Source organism: Scardinius erythrophthalmus, assembly GCF_964197995.2.
Source record: "Scardinius erythrophthalmus genome assembly, chromosome: 22".
Taxonomy (NCBI): Eukaryota; Metazoa; Chordata; class Actinopteri; order Cypriniformes; family Leuciscidae; genus Scardinius; species Scardinius erythrophthalmus.
In genome coordinates this window covers 32852944-32870443 of record NC_138242.1, presented here as the reverse complement: position 1 = coordinate 32870443, position 17500 = coordinate 32852944, and the positions used below count along the sequence as shown (strand labels likewise).

Here is a 17500-nt window from a genome sequence, read left to right as displayed (position 1 = left end):
CCGTGTCCTTCTGCCCCGGTAACACACACAGAACACACACACATGCCCATCTGTGTCCTTCTGCCCCGGTAACACACACAGAACACACACCACATGCCCATCCGTGTCCTTCTGCCCCGGTAACACACACAGAACACACACACATGCCCATCCGTGTCCTTCTGCCCCGGTAACACACACAGAACACACACCACATGCCCATCCGTGTCCTTCTGCCCCGGTAACACACACAGAACACACACCACATGCCCATCAATGATCATGATCAATCCTGTGTGTGTTTTCTTAAAAGTGTACTCAAATAAAAGTAGAGCCTTTATGGTTTCGGATGATGTCTTACTCTTCTGTATGATTAAAAATGTTAGAGTGTTAAACATTCCCAATCTCTCTTTCTGTGTGTGTGTGTGTGTGTGTGTGTAGTCCACGGCTCCTGGGGCTCCTGGAGCTCCTGGTCGGACTGTGACGTGTGTGTCGGTGTGTCTGTCCGGCTCAGGGTGTGTAACAGTCCTCCGGCTCGGTTCGGTGGTCTGTCGTGTCTCGGAGAGAGTCGTCAGACCCGCGGATGCCATGATAACGTCACCGTCTGCTCAGGTCAGCGTAATTCAGGAACATTCCTTACACACTCCTGTTACACTAGCGTGCTCATGTGCTCATGTGTACAGACTGTGGAGGTGGACAGCAGGAGTGGGCCTGTGGGAAGCCCTGTCCTCGCTCCTGCTCGGATCTGCACGGACACACGGAGTGTGTGGACGAGCCGGGCTGCAGTCGGACCTGTGGGTGTCCCGGAGACACACTGATGCAGGACGGGGTGTGTGTGGACCGAGAGCTGTGCCGCTGTACATTTCACAACATCAGCGCAGGTGTGCACACGTACAGCAGAGGTTATCAGGCTTATTTTACTATCGCTACTACACTATATCCTTATTTATTCATATTTTTATTTGGTTTTTGTTATATTATCCATTATAATTTAAATTAGGAGTTTTAGTCATTTTGTTGTGTTTTAGTTTTTTTATATGTTTTGTTTTATTTCTGTTAATTTATTTCCATTAATATATATATATATATATATACAAAATATTATTTTAATATTATGCATATGTTTAGGTTTAGATCAAGTTTTCATCTTTTTTTTTGCATGTGTACTTGCTTTAGTTGTTTTTATTATTTTTCCATTATTATGTCCATTTAGTTCAATTTGATTTAAGTTTTAGTTATTTTACTACTTCAGCATTAGTTCTGTTATTCCTGTTTTAGTTATTGTCAATGTTTTTAGTCAATTTTAGTTTAATCATTTTGTTTATTTACTTAGTTTTTTTTAAATGTCTATTTAGTTTTTAATAATAATTTTACTACTTCCAACTTAAACTAAACAAAAATCAGAAATTTTGCTTTCTGTTCACATTAAATTAACATCAATTAATGCAAAAGTTTTTTTGTATTTTTAGTTTTGGTTAACAATAGCAACACTGGTTTAAATAACTCTAATAATCTACTCTAAAATGACCCCTCTAATAAATATTCAGCTGTTCAGGAGTTATAGACGCTGAAATGACGTGCGCTCTTTCTTAAGACACAGCTGGAATAAACTCTGGCAATGTTTCCTGGGAATGGCCGGGATCATCAGACTGGCAGCAAGCAAACCCAGGAGAGACCATCATCACTGACTGTCATAACTGGTATCATATCACATGCGTGTGTAACATGTGTTGTTAGTGAAGTCAGGTCGCTGGCACTGACAGATCTGTAATAGAGTGTGTTTGTCTGTGCTCTTCTAGCACATGTGAAGCCGGAGTCCTGCAGTGTGACTCGGTTCCTGGATGCTCTGTCGACGGCAGCTGGAGCCAATGGGGTCGCTGGACAGATTGCTCCGCCCACTGTGGAGGCGGGGTTAAGGCGCGGACCCGTCAGTGTGATAACCCCGCCCCTCAGAGCGGTGGCAGAGAGTGTACGGGCTCCGGCCGACAGCAGAAAGTGTGTAACGCTCACGGCTGCACAGGTGAGTCAGTGTGACGGATGTGACCTTTCTCATATTGTTTTCCAAATCTCTGTTTTCTCCAAGTACAATTGCTCTTGTAGATTCTGGTGGTTGGCTGGACTGGTCGCCGTGGTCAGCGTGTACGGTCAGCTGTGGTGGAGGCTCTCAGAGTCGAACCCGCTCCTGCCGAACGCCACCCTGCTCGGGGATGAGGCGCCAGAGCAAGACCTGCAACACACAAGTGTGTCTGGGTACGTCCAGCATCCAGCTCTGTCTCTGAGCGAGGAATACAAACAAATATTTTAGGCCAATGAAGACGGGCTTAAGATTAAAATGAATTAAATAAACAAATAATGCTAAATAAATTAAACAAAACAAATAAATAATTGATTCAAAATAAATGAATAATAAAAAATAGGAAAACCAAGCATATTTTTAGGACCGTTAAGATGGTCAGTGTGATTGTGGCTTGAGACAGAATAAAAAATAAAATAATGCAATATAAAATAATGTTTTAAAAAAAGCAAAACAAAATAAATTAATGCAAAATTAAGAAAATGAAGCATATCTTTATTTAGCACACTGCAAAAAAATGCTTTTCTTCGTATTTTTGTCTTGTTTCCAGTCCAAATATAAAAAAAATCTTAAATCAAGATGCATTTACTAGAGGAGTAAAATGCCATTAGATATTATGTCCTGTTTTCCGGAGGAATTAATCAAAATGAAGTGAGTTTTTGCTTAAAAAAAGCTATCTGCCAGTGTGGTCAGAAAAATAATGTTAATTCAAACAGAAACAAGATTATTTTTCTGACCCATTGGCAGATCATTTTGCTTAACTCACTTCATTTTTATTTTCCCCAGAAAACAAGACATAATATCTTACGGCATTTTACTACTTAAGTAAATGCATCTCGATTTTTTTTATTGGGAAACAACACAAAAATACTAAGTGCGAAAAGCATTTTTTGCAGTGTGCCATTAAGATGATCAGTGCATGTAGGGCTTGATTCAAAAATGAGCAAATAAATATAGGAATAGTGCAAAATAACGAAATAATGCAAAATAAAGAAAATAAAGCCTATGTTTCAGGACCATTAAAATTGTCAGTGTGTTTGGGGCTTCATCCATAAATAAACAAATAAATAAATAGTGCAAAATAAATAAATATCTTATTCATTTTTCTTGGTAGAAATAGAATCATTAAAAAACATGCAGATCTACATGTATAATTAATTAATCTGAGCTTCAAAATGAAGTGCTAGCCAAGAGTTTAGGTGCTATTTTTATTTATTTTCCAACCAACTACTGAACATCGCACACACACTGTTGCCTTTGGCTTGCTCAGTTGGGGATATTTGGGGATATTTAATTGAATTAATCAATCAACGATACCATTGATCAGCATTACCAAACGTGGACGTTCCACTAGAAACAAACATTGATGTATTGTTTTAATTTATTACTGTGAAGCTGCTTTGATACAACCTGTGTTGTGAAAAGCGCTATATAAATAAACTTGACTTGACTTGACTTGACACATTATGTTGAATATCACAGGAAGAGAAGTGCCTATAAGAACCATCCAGATGAAGGATCGACAGGACCTTTGAATCAGACGTGCTTTAATGTCTTCCTGCCTTTGCATACAGCAGGATTATTAATGTTACGGACACAGACCCGGATTTACGAGATTTAGTTCCCTGAAAGCATTTCACCTTATTTTTTTAATTAGCTTTGTTTTTGACAGAAGATGTGAGAGCATCAGGAATATTTGAATAGCCCAGATTTATCCTGCGATTACGAGGAACGCTCCTCTGTGAGCGCTGGTCCAGTGACAGCAGAAAGTGCTCTCAAACGGGTTGTGTAGAGGATCTCAGAGACTGTAAGACAGTCGAGCTCCAGTCAAGGTTAATGCGGCGAAACGCCGGATAAGACACCGGCCTCATTTAAAAGTGAAATGTCCCAGCATCCCTTGTGATCTTCTCTCCAAATCCCCTGTAAATTCAAATCAGCCATTTTCAGAGATTCGTTGTGGGAAAAGTTCCTGTCCTTGAGCCCTAATCTGAAAGACTGGTGTATTTATTTACATATTTCAATATTTTAGCTTGCTTGAATTATATAATGACTCTCAGGCTATCTTGCCTTAAGAAATATAGGACATTTACAGGCAAGACACTACAGGCAAAAACAGTGTTTATCTCCACTTCAGCAGCGCTCACACACACCAAACTTTACAGTTTTATCTCCACTTCAGCAGCGCTCACACACACCAAACTTTACAGTTTTATCTCCACTTCAGCAGTGCTCACACACACCAGACTTTACAGTGTTTATCTCCACTTCAGCAGTGCTCACACACACCAAACTTTACAGTTTTATCTCCACTTCAGCAGTGCTCACACACACCAGACTTTACAGTGTTTATCTCCACTTCAGCAGCGCTCACACACACCAAACTTTACAGTTTTATCTCCACTTCAGCAGCGCTCACACACACCAAACTTTACAGTTTTATCTCCACTTCAGCAGCGCTCACACACACCAAACTTTACAGTTTTATCTCCACTTCAGCAGCGCTCACACACACCAAACTTTACAGTTTTATCTCCACTTCAGCAGCGCTCACACACACCAAACTTTACAGTTTTATCTCCACTTCAGCAGCGCTCACACACACCAAACTTTACAGTTTTATCTCCACTTCAGCAGCGCTCACACACACCAAACTTTACAGTTTTATCTCCACTTCAGCAGTGCTCACACACACCAAACTTTACAGTTTTATCTCCACTTCAGCAGTGCTCACACACACCAGACTTTACAGTTTTATCTCCACTTCAGCAGCGCTCACACACACCAAACTTTACAGTTTTATCTCCACTTCAGCAGCGCTCACACACACCAAACTTTACAGTTTTATCTCCACTTCAGCAGTGCTCACACACACCAGACTTTACAGTTTTATCTCCACTTCAGCAGCGCTCACACACACCAAACTTTACAGTTTTATCTCCACTTCAGCAGCGCTCACACACACCAAACTTTACAGTTTTATCTCCACTTCAGCAGCGCTCACACACACCAAACTTTACAGTTTTATCTCCACTTCAGCAGCGCTCACACACACCAAACTTTACAGTTTTATCTCCACTTCAGCAGCGCTCACACACACCAAACTTTACAGTTTTATCTCCACTTCAGCAGCGCTCACACACACCAAACTTTACAGTTTTATCTCCACTTCAGCAGCGCTCACACACACCAAACTTTACAGTTTTATCTCCACTTCAGCAGCGCTCACACACACCAAACTTTACAGTTTTATCTCCACTTCAGCAGCGCTCACACACACCAAACTTTACAGTTTTATCTCCACTTCAGCAGCGCTCACACACACCAGACTTTACAGTTTTATCTCCACTTCAGCAGCGCTCACACACACCAAACTTTACAGTTTTATCTCCACTTCAGCAGCGCTCACACACACCAAACTTTACAGTTTTATCTCCACTTCAGTAGCGCTCACACACACCAGACTTTACAGTTTTATCTCCACTTCAGCAGCGCTCACACACACCAAACTTTACAGTTTTATCTCCACTTCAGCAGTGCTCACACACACCAGACTTTACAGTTTTATCTCCACTCCAGCAGTGCTCACACACACCAAACTTTACAGTTTTATCTCCACTTCAGCAGCGCTCACACACACCAGACTTTACAGTTTTATCTCCACTTCAGCAGCGCTCACACACACCAAACTTTACAGTTTTATCTCCACTTCAGCAGCGCTCACACACACCAAACTTTACAGTTTTATCTCCACTTCAGCAGCGCTCACACACACCAAACTTTACAGTGTTTATCTCCACTTCAGTAGTGCTCACACACACCAAACTTTACAGTTTTATCTCCACTTCAGCAGCGCTCACACACACCAAACTTTACAGTGTTTATCTCCACTTCAGTAGTGCTCACACACACCAAACTTTACAGTTTTATCTCCACTTCAGCAGTGCTCACACACACCAAACTTTACAGTGTTTATCTCCACTTCAGCAGTGCTCACACACACCAAACTTTACAGTGTTTATCTCCACTTCAGCAGCGCTCACACACACCAAACTTTACAGTGTTTATCTCCACTTCAGTAGTGCTCACACACACCAAACTTTACAGTTTTATCTCCACTTCAGCAGTGCTCACACACACCAAACTTTACAGTTTTATCTCCACTTCAGCAGTGCTCACACACACCAAACTTTACAGTTTTATCTCCACTTCAGCAGTGCTCACACACACCAAACTTTACAGTTTTATCTCCACTTCAGCAGTGCTCACACACACCAAACTTTACAGTTTTATCTCCACTTCAGCAGCGCTCACACACACCAAACTTTACAGTTTTATCTCCACTTCAGCAGCGCTCACACACACAAACTTTACAGTTTTATCTCCACTTCAGCAGTGCTCACACACACAAACTTTACAGTTTTATCTCCACTTCAGCAGCGCTCACACACACAAACTTTACAGTTTTATCTCCACTTCAGCAGCGCTCACACACACCAAACTTTACAGTTTTATCTCCACTTCAGCAGCGCTCACACACACCAAACTTTACAGTTTTATCTCCACTTCAGCAGTGCTCACACACACCAAACTTTACAGTTTTATCTCCACTTCAGCAGCGCTCACACACACCAAACTTTACAGTGTTTATCTCCACTTCAGCAGCGCTCACACACACCAAACTTTACAGTTTTATCTCCACTTCAGCAGCGCTCACACACACCAAACTTTACAGTTTTATCTCCACTTCAGCAGCGCTCACACACACCAAACTTTACAGTGTTTATCTCCACTTCAGTAGTGCTCACACACACCAAACTTTACAGTTTTATCTCCACTTCAGCAGTGCTCACACACACCAAACTTTACAGTTTTATCTCCACTTCAGCAGTGCTCACACACACCAAACTTTACAGTTTTATCTCCACTTCAGCAGTGCTCACACACACAAACTTTACAGTTTTATCTCCACTTCAGCAGCGCTCACACACACCAAACTTTACAGTTTTATCTCCACTTCAGCAGCGCTCACACACACCAAACTTTACAGTTTTATCTCCACTTCAGCAGTGCTCACACACACCAAACTTTACAGTTTTATCTCCACTTCAGCAGCGCTCACACACACCAAACTTTACAGTGTTTATCTCCACTTCAGCAGCGCTCACACACACCAAACTTTACAGTTTTATCTCCACTTCAGCAGCGCTCACACACACCAAACTTTACAGTGTTTATCTCCACTTCAGCAGCGCTCACACACACCAAACTTTACAGTTTTATCTCCACTTCAGCAGCGCTCACACACACCAGACTTTACAGTTTTATCTCCACTTCAGCAGCGCTCACACACACCAAACTTTACAGTTTTATCTCCACTTCAGCAGCGCTCACACACACCAAACTTTACAGTTTTATCTCCACTTCAGCAGCGCTCACACACACCAAACTTTACAGTTTTATCTCCACTTCAGCAGTGCTCACACACACCAAACTTTACAGTTTTATCTCCACTTCAGCAGCGCTCACACACACAAACTTTACAGTTGGAAGGTTTTTACTGAGGGGTTTGTTCATAACACATTCAACTTATATTGTACAACATTTTATTCCTAAAAACATGTGAAAATTTAGTTTTGTCTGTGTGTTGACGTTTTTTTCTAAATTATGGAGTGATAAAAAAAAAAGAAATCCAAAATCCTCTCAGTAAAAACCTTCAACTCTAATGGGTCAACAAAATAAAACAAGAAAATTGAGCCTGGCTTTATCCAATGTTCAGATTAATTTTTTGGAATGTATGCACATTATGCATATTTAAACATTAAAGGTGCATTGTATAATATTTAGTAGGATCTGCTGACAGAAATGCAATATAATATTCATAACTATGTTTTTAGTGGTGTATAAAGACCTTACATAATGGACCGTTATGTTTTTATTACCTTATTATGAGGCGTTTCTCTCTACACATAACAATAAACACTGACACAATTATGAACAAGTCACAATAATATTCGCAATAACATTTCGTTTTACTGAATAATTAAGTAAACCTAATTTCTTAATTTATCTTTGTAAAGAAACCTCATCGTTTAACTGGCTACTATTGGCTGTCTCAGACGACGACATCACTTCCTGTCGGCCACCGTAACTTCTGTTGGGTGCAGTTCACAACCTCACCACTAGATGTGCTAAAACTTACACACTGCACCTTTAAATTTCAGAAAGCTTATTATAATACAAAAATGTTTGCAATTGTGATCAATCAACTGGGGAAGTACAGTTTGATGATATTTTTTTTAATATACTTTATATATTTGTGAAATATAATTCCATGCATTCATATAAATGTGTGTGTGTGTGTGTGTGTGTGTGTGTGTGTGTGTGTGTGTGTGTGTGTGTGTGTGTGTGTGTGTGTGTGTGTGTGTGTGTGTGTGTGTGTGTGTGTGTGTTTGCGTGCGTGTGTGTGTGTGTTTGCGTGCATGCGTGTGTGTGTGTGTGTGTGTGTGTGTGTGTGTGTGTGTGTGTGTGTGTGTGTTGAGCAGAGGTGGGCTGTCCCCCTGGGCGTCTCTACAGGGAGTGTGAGGACGGTGAAGGCTGTCCGTTCAGCTGTTCTCAGGTCAGAGGTCACGAGGGCTGTTACTCAGAGGGATGTGAGGAGGGCTGCCACTGTCCACCCAACACCTTCCAGCACAACGGGTCCTGTCTTCACGTGAGCTCGCACTCATGTCACACAGCTGCATATACTAAACTGATTCCTGTTCATATGGATACACGGAAGCGACAAACAATCTGTATTATGAATTTTTAAGGCCAGACAAGACAAGTTTGTTGAGGTCAATTTGTAGAGAAAGACACACGCCAGCGCACATATATATTCAAATACTCATATCTATAGACTAAACACGTAATACGCATCACCGTTTTCACAGATTCACGTTTTTGAAGTTTAAGCGGAGATGATAACGTTTTTTTCTAATTTTTTCAATGTTTGTGCCTTGGATCCTGTTTCAAGGTTTGAATATATATATGTTGTTGTGTGTGTATATATATATATACTGGCATGATCCTCATTTCACTCAAGGATCATGTGACACTGAAGACTGGAGTAATGAAGCTGAAAATTCAGCTTTGATCACAGGAATAAATTATATATAATTTAACATACTATTGACATACACCTTTAACATACTATTATTGACATACACCTGGCTTTAACATACTATTTAGATGCACTTTTTTTTGTATAAGAACAGAAAGATTTATCAGTTTTTATTCTCTTGATACTGTTTGTATTGAAGGAGTTTTCTTCTCTTTTTAAAGTTAAAAATGTAAATGATTTTAAAAAGCTGTTATTCTGATTCCCTTTAATCATGTGTATGTAGGAATGTCCATGTCTGGTGGACACTGACTTCCTGACCTCTTTACAAAGCGTCTCGTTGACCCCTGAGTTGACCCCTGACCTCCAGAACATCAGCGTCGGCTCAGAGCTGGAGTCGGGAGAGGAGCTGATGCATGAGTGTAGCTCCTGGTACTGTAACGGCCAATCACATCTACACGTCACTTTAATTCAGAACTTTCTGTTTTTCAGAAATATACATGGCAAAAAATGCTTTTCTCACTTAGTATTTTTGTCCTGTATCCGGTCCAGATATTTAAAACAAATCTTAAATCGAGATCCATTTACTTAAGCAGTAAAATGCCATAAGATAATATGTCTTGTTTCCTGGAGAAATAAATAAAAATTAATTGAGGGTCAGAAAAATAATCTTGTTCAATTTTTTTTTTACCCCATTGACAGATAATTTAGCTTGTTTTAAGCAAAACTCACTTCATTTTAATTAATTCCCCCAGAAAAAAAGACATAATACCTTATAGTGTACTGTGTATAACGATTTTGTATATATAAATACACACACATGCATGTATACATTTAAGAAATATTTGCATGAATATACTGTATATATATTTATACATAATTTATATTATATATAAATATTGTATATATAAATAACACATTTTTCCTAAATAGATACATGCATGTGTGTGTATTTATATATACAAATGAATTATACACACATATATTATATAAAAACAAACGTTTATTTGGGATGCGATTAATCATTGCTCAGCGCTAACATATACAGAAATATACAGAATTTCTTCTAGAAACAAACTTTGTTGCATTATTTTCCTGTTATCACTGTGAAGCTGCTTTGAAACAATCTGTGTTGTAAAAAGTGCTGTATAAATAAAGGAGACTTAACTTGACCTTATGTCATTTCACTCATCTAGTAAATGCATCTTGATTTAATAATTTTGAGTGTTTTGGACTGGAAACAAGCATTTTTGCATTGGTTTGTTTCTCCCTGAAGCTCCTGTGAACACGGGCTGTGGAACTGCTCTCTGGCGGCGTGTCCCCGTGACGGAGGCCTGTCCCCGTGGGGCCCCTGGGGCCCCTGCTCGCTCAGCTGTGGGGGTCTGGGCCAGAAGAGCCGCAGCCGAGCCTGTAACCGGCCCAGTCCTGCTCACGGGGGCCGAGACTGCGACGGGCCCCTGATGGACACCGCATACTGCCAGACCCCCGACTGCCCACGTACATGCCACACATACTCAAATATTATATTATATGATTATATTACTCATGGAATACTGTTATTTATCACTTCATAGTAATTTTGTTCTTTATTGTCTTTACAGTGGTGACAGTTCCGACAGAGGAACCGTCTTTACCAGGTAACTGGTTAAATGCTAATTTACTTATTTATTTATTTATTTATTTAGAAAAATAATCATTTTAGTGCTGGGCAATGATTAATCGTGATTAATCGCATCCCAAATAAAAGTTTATGTTTACATAATATATGTGTGTAGTGTGTATAATTCATTTGTTTATATATAAATTCACACACATGCATGAATATATTTAAGAAAAAATTGTTATTTATAAATACAATATTTATATTTATATATATTTAATATAAATTATGTAAATATATATACAGTATATACATAGCAAATATTTCTTAAATATATTCATGCATGTGTGTGTATTTATATATAAATAGATGAGGACACTGGATTCTCCCAGTGGACAGTGTGGAGTCCGTGTTCCCGAACCTGCAGCGATCCGGCTTCTCCCGCCATGAAGTCCCGCAGGAGAGAGTGTGTTCATGATCGCTGCTCCGGAGAGAGTCGACAGGAGAGAGTCTGCAATCTGCCTCAGTGTCCCGGTACATCCCACGTCACTCTCTACAAACACACATGCCTACTGACTAAACACGTAATCCACATGTGCACGCCTTCACCGCTTTCACAGATTCACGTTTTTGAAGTTTACACGGAGATGATCACGGTATCGCTTTCAGAAACTTCTAAAAACGCTGTTGTTGTGAAGCGGCCAGAATGCATTAAAGGTTTTCTGTTTTTAGTTGAAATAGTGTTGTGTAAGAGTCCTCTAAGTTCATAACTAATGATTTTCACAACAGAAATTAGTCAATCAAAAACTTACTTAAACTGGACAATGACTTTCATCTAGATCTGTACAGCTAAAAATAATCTTTGTTGCATTAATTTCCAGTTATCACTGTAAAGCTGCTTTGAAACAATCTATACTGTAAAAAGCGCTGTATAAATGACGGCTTGACTCTCTAGATCTCTCTAAAGAAGCAGCAGTGTATCGTAGTGTGTAGTGCATATACTGATGACGACTTAAAACCTGTTTACAACACATTAGAGTTCATTCTGGGAGTGACATCCTCTTGTCATCTTTACTATTTTTAATCCAATTTTATATAAAAAGTTGGTCTTGGCTTTATCTTTGGGCAAACTGATTAAATATCAAGTCACAAAGAAAATGCTGATGTTGTGTTGAGTTTCACATTCACTCATTGAATCATTGAATCACTCAGACACGAACACCTTGGAGAAGCGCAACGGCTCTGCTGTGTTTGAAACTGTTTTCATTGAAATAGAACAAAAAATATTGACAATGTTGTGTGTGTAAAATGTCATTTAATATTAACCTTTCGTTTATTGAACTGTTGTATCGATCATATTTGCATCAATCGTGCTGATATTTGGAAATACGGCACTCTTGCATGTGTCATATGTAATGCGAACTATAATGATATAAATGTAAAGAAAAAGAAGCATTTTTGCCACAATATCTTGAAATTTCCGGCTCTGGCTGGAGGACAGTATTTTAAAGCATATAACCAATTTATGATGTTAAAATCACATTATTAAATGATTCATAAGAACTGAGTGCAAATGCTATGATGTCGATGAATGGAATTGCATTCATCATCGCAAAGATGGCTCTAGAAATGAACCATTACACCCGTTCCAGAAGCGCTTTTTATTCGAAAAAAATATTAAATATTTTTGCAATTTAAAATATGTTTTCTATGTGAATATATAGTAAAGTGTAATTTATTCCTTTTGATCAAAGCTGATGTTCAGCATCATTACTCCAGTCTTCAGTGTCACATGATCCTTCAGAAATCACTCTAATATGATGATTTGATGCTCGAGAAACATTTATGATTATTAATGATGAAAACAAGTTTTTACTGTTGTGTAAACAAAGTATACTACGTATATGAGCAAAGGATGAATTAAGATGATAGGTTCTTATATTATGATGCTGAATAGTGATATTTGAGCTGCTGTTTTAAAAGAATGTTTTCAGTCCGGTGAACAATGAAAATAACATCTCACTGTAATATGTCCTGGAATCAGACGTGTGTTTGACACTCAACACTCAATGCCATATCAGCAAAAAGGCAACAGCACTCAAAAAGACTATCATATTGACATTAATACCATTTATAAAATACAGTCTTTGAAAATACAGCTTTATTATCATCCTACAAACTGCAACTATTTTGCAGCCCTATTCCAAACATTATTGCACTTTTTCACCCTTTTGCTCATGTCTTCTTGTTAATTCATATTGCTTGATGTCTGGTTTTGATGGTGTGTGTGTGTCAGATGGAGGTGTGTGTCAGGACCCCGAGTGTGCGCTCAGGAACTGCTCCTGGATGACGTGGAGCGAGTGGAGCTCCTGCTCTCGATCCTGTGGCGTGGGTCAACAGCAGCGGGTCAGAACCTTCCTGGCGCCGGGCCTCAACGGGACCTGGTGTCAGGACATCCTCGGCGGACACCTGGAGAACCGCTTCTGCAGCATCCGGGCCTGCCGCGGTGAGTTAAAAGGGGCTTTCACACCGGGTAGTTCTAGGATCTCAGTTCTAGGATCTCAGTTCTAGGATCTCAGTTCTAGGATCTCCCACCAGGAGGGTTCTCCGAGGACTAATGGTTCCTCTAGGAAGGTTTTCCTGGTTGCGTTCGCACCGCCGGTAGGAACTCTGAAGTGACGTAAGACACGCTTGTTGTTGGGACTTTTATTTTGACGGCGCTGAGAACGACTGAGCTCACATTCTCTGTGTTCATTAGTTCACGATCTAACAGTCCTGTCTAATACGATATTAGATAGAACCGTTACACACTGAAGGTAGAGCGTGATGAAGAGTTATTAGCGTATGCGTGTGTGTGTGTCCAGTGTTGCTGAGCAGAAATACATGATCATGATTCTCTTGATCTCCTCAAAGTTGTGTTGGAGTTTCTCCTCAGCGTAAAGATTAAGAGCTTCATCTATCTCTGTTTTACATGTTTTACAAGCCTGTGTGTGTGTGTGTGTGTGTGTGTTCAGTGGACGGAGGCTGGTCTCGCTGGAGCTCGTGGTCTCGCTGTGATAAAGCCTGTGCCGGGGGACGCTCCATCAGGACCCGCTCCTGTTCCAGTCCTCCACCCAAAAACGGAGGCCGCAAGTGTACAGGAGAGAAGAACCAGGTCAAACCCTGCAACACCAAACCATGCGGTACGACACCAACACTCAACATCACTTAACCTCAGCACACATCCACCCACTGGGAAACACTGGAGACGTGACCTGATTAGCCATCAGGATGTGATTGTGTCATGAAAGCAGGCTTTGATATTATTGGTTAATGTTACTTTTCCTCGTCCACACTTGGTCTTGATTACATAAACAGAGAAGAGTCGTCTCAGAGGTGAAGGAAACTATTATATATTGGTGAACGATTATGAAAACTTTTTTTTAAATGATATGCAGTGATGAATCGTGCACAATGAGACCAGGCACATGCTTTAAGAACGTAACTATTGTAAGTTTTGTATTTATAGAGGTTTATTGAGCATTTTAACCCTGTAAAGCCTGACTTGTGAAATAATAGTCTGAAAAATCTGAACATTTACGCAAAATCTATCTTTGTTTTGTATCATATTTCATCAGGCTGCTCATAGTACAATATAGTGATTAAGAATATGGAAGAAAAAACAGAAAAAAAAACAGAATATGGAAGAAAAAACAGAAAAAAAAAACAGAATATGGAAGAAAAAACAAAAAAAACAAAAAATATGGCCCAAAATGAGCAAATATATATAATATGCAATTTGCTGCAGATGCTGATATTTGTATGAAATTTTGATACTTGTAATGTAAATCAATGAGATATTTATAACAGACTTCTTTAAAATGCATATAAATATCAGTCGTCACTCGTCACTTATGTCTAAGATCAGTGATATTTAAATGCTTCGTTTTATAATCAATGCAATGCATTACAATGATGATTGAGATAAAAAAAAAAAAAAACTTTCTCAAAAGCCTGATGATCATATTTAATACTCATAATTTTTATTATTATGTATGGTGATAATCAAGTAAACCAGTAAGTGGTGATCTTGAAATATTACTAATAATATCAAAGTTATTCTTACGTGTACTTACCGCAAACAAACACATGAAGCACGAGCTGAAGGAGGACGTTTGGTTTGTACAATTATACTAAAAGACTTTTACTTTATAAAAAAAGTCTAAACTGTCAATCCGAGACAGAAGGACTGGAGGAGAGTGTGTGAGAGACATGCATATTGATCATTTAGAAGCCTGTGTATTAAATATGATACAGTAGTGTTGAATGTGTAATGTGTGTGTGTGTGTGTGTGTCCTGCAGACGGTGCTGGGTGTCCTCCAGGGCAGGAGTTTGTGCCGTGTGCGAACGAGTGTCCTCAGCGCTGCTCCGACCGGCAGCAGGGCATCGAGTGCCGGACCGACGCCGAGTGTCAGCCGGGCTGCCGCTGCCCACGGGGTACACACACACACACACACACACACACACACACACACACACACAGAGCTGCCCACGGGGTACACACACACACACACACACACGCACACACACACACACACACACACACACACACACACACACACACACACACACACACACAGAGCTGCCCTCGGGGGAAACACACACACACGCACACACACACGCACACACACACGCACACACACACAAACACACACACACACACACACACACACACACACAGAGCTGCAGCAATTCTATAATACATAACTTTTACTAAATATAGATAAAAACTACACGTAATAGTGACTGACACTCAGGTTTGCTAAAATGACACAAAGAGCACAAGCTGAGCAAATCTATCTATTTACAAAGTAATTATTTCTAAATATCTTGTAATGGAAAGAGACGCACATGCACTCGAACTTTAAATGTGTATATGATTTAATATACTATATATATATATATATATATATATATATATTTGAGACCATTTTTCTAAGTTTAGAAAAAAAATTCTCACAAGCCTTTTCAATGAATAGTAGTGTTTTTTTAGGTATTTCATCACTGTTTATATCAAAACATATAACAACAAATATATGTACAGTAAATACATATATATATACGTAGACGTAGACGACTTAGACTTAGACTTAGCGTAGTGGTTACAGTGAAACAATACTTGACCAAGACGCATGGCAAACATGAGGGCTTAAATACACTAATGACTGAACAACACACACCTGTGCACAATGAACCAATGACAACATGACAACACAAAACACATGGCAGGATCACATGACGGCCAGGGAATCACATGACAAGACACATGAAACAAGACATGAAAATATAATACATCATGAATATTAATGCTCTGAGGGTTCAAGTGACTCGGGAGTCTATTGTCTGTCAGCATACAGTAGTGTGTTTGAGATGTTCTGCGTGTGTGTGTGTGTGTGTGTGTGTAGGCCAGCTGCAGCAGGACGGTGTGTGTGTTCAGCTGTGGCAGTGTGACTGCCTGGACGCGTGGGGTCAGAGCTGGGCGGCGGGCAGCACACACCAGCTGGACTGTAATAACTGCACCTGCGCAGACGGAGAGCTCGTCTGCACGTCACACACCTGCGCAGGAGACAGCGTCTGCACCTGGAGCTCCTGGTCCACCTGGGCGTCCTGCAGCGCCACCTGTGGCCCGGGCCGGCGCACGCGCTTCCGGTGCGGCTCCAGGCGGACGCTTTCATCACATGCCTCTGAAATACACATTTAATCACTTTTGCGTACTTTGTCATTTGTATTTTTCTTAGCAAACATAAATGTAATTAGTAATACTTTGAGAGACTGTAATTTATATTTAAAACACTTAAAAAACGTTTTATTTCGCATGTTAACTTTCATAACCCAGTTTAATAGGACCATAGATATATACGGTAAAACACAAATGGGAATACCAAATAGCCTATCACAGTTTTTGGCTTTTACTAATTACAAATTACTTGTATTTTAATTAAATACTTTTTTCACAGCTGTACTTTGTATTTTAATATTTTTAATTTGTAATTAAATACTTTGAGAGACTGTAATTTGTATTTAAAAAAACTTAAAAAACTACTATCTACTTTTTTTCCGCATGTTAACTTTCATAACCCGGCTTAATATAGATATATAAAATACGAATAGGAATACCAGATTACCTATCACAGTTTTTGGCTTTTACTAATTACAAATTACTTGTATTTTAAATACTTTATTCACAGCAGTATTTTGTATTTTATTTAAATACATGTAATGATTAAGTATTTGTAATCTGTAATGAAACACTTTGTGCCCATCTCTGGTCAGCATCTTAACTGGAGGCTCCACCCCTGCAGAGTTTAGTGACTCCGCTGTTGTTCCCGCAGATCTCTGGTTCCTGAGGCCGACGGCGTGAACTGCCAGTTCGAGGAGGTCCAGCATAAGGCCTGCGACCCCGGGCCGTGTCCTCCGCTGTGTGTGCGGGACCAGCGGGAGCTCTCAGTCGGAGACTCCTGGCTACAGGGGGAGTGTGAGCAGTGGTGAGGGACAACAGCGATAATGCTGTCGTTTTTACACATTTAGAAACATTTTTTAAACTATGGGAGTAAATGGACATTTAGAATTGTGCAAAACCTGTGTGTGTTTCCAGCACCTGCATCCCTGAGGGAGAATACTGCCAACATATAGACTGTCGAGGTGTGTGCGATCTCTACAAACATGCAACTCAAATACATTATATTATTTGTGTAGTCTTTCTCATTTATAT

The 17500-nt window shown here is 39.7% G+C and overlaps 1 protein-coding gene across 1 annotated transcript in view; it reads left to right on the top strand.

The window, feature by feature from the left end:
• sspo (SCO-spondin) overlaps positions 1–17500 on the top strand; it is a gene marked incomplete at both ends in the record, with an annotated part of 151703 nt that overhangs the window by 98485 nt on the left and 35718 nt on the right. The window contains 16 exon segments of the mRNA XM_081352804.1: positions 421–591; positions 663–860; positions 1574–1679; positions 1779–1999; positions 2080–2229; positions 8596–8762; positions 9436–9581; positions 10426–10646; positions 10751–10786; positions 11119–11283; positions 13046–13255; positions 13764–13931; positions 15091–15225; positions 16194–16437; positions 17121–17273; positions 17384–17430. Of these exon segments, the coding sequence (XP_081208930.1) occupies positions 421–591; positions 663–860; positions 1574–1679; positions 1779–1999; positions 2080–2229; positions 8596–8762; positions 9436–9581; positions 10426–10646; positions 10751–10786; positions 11119–11283; positions 13046–13255; positions 13764–13931; positions 15091–15225; positions 16194–16437; positions 17121–17273; positions 17384–17430 (2538 nt within the window).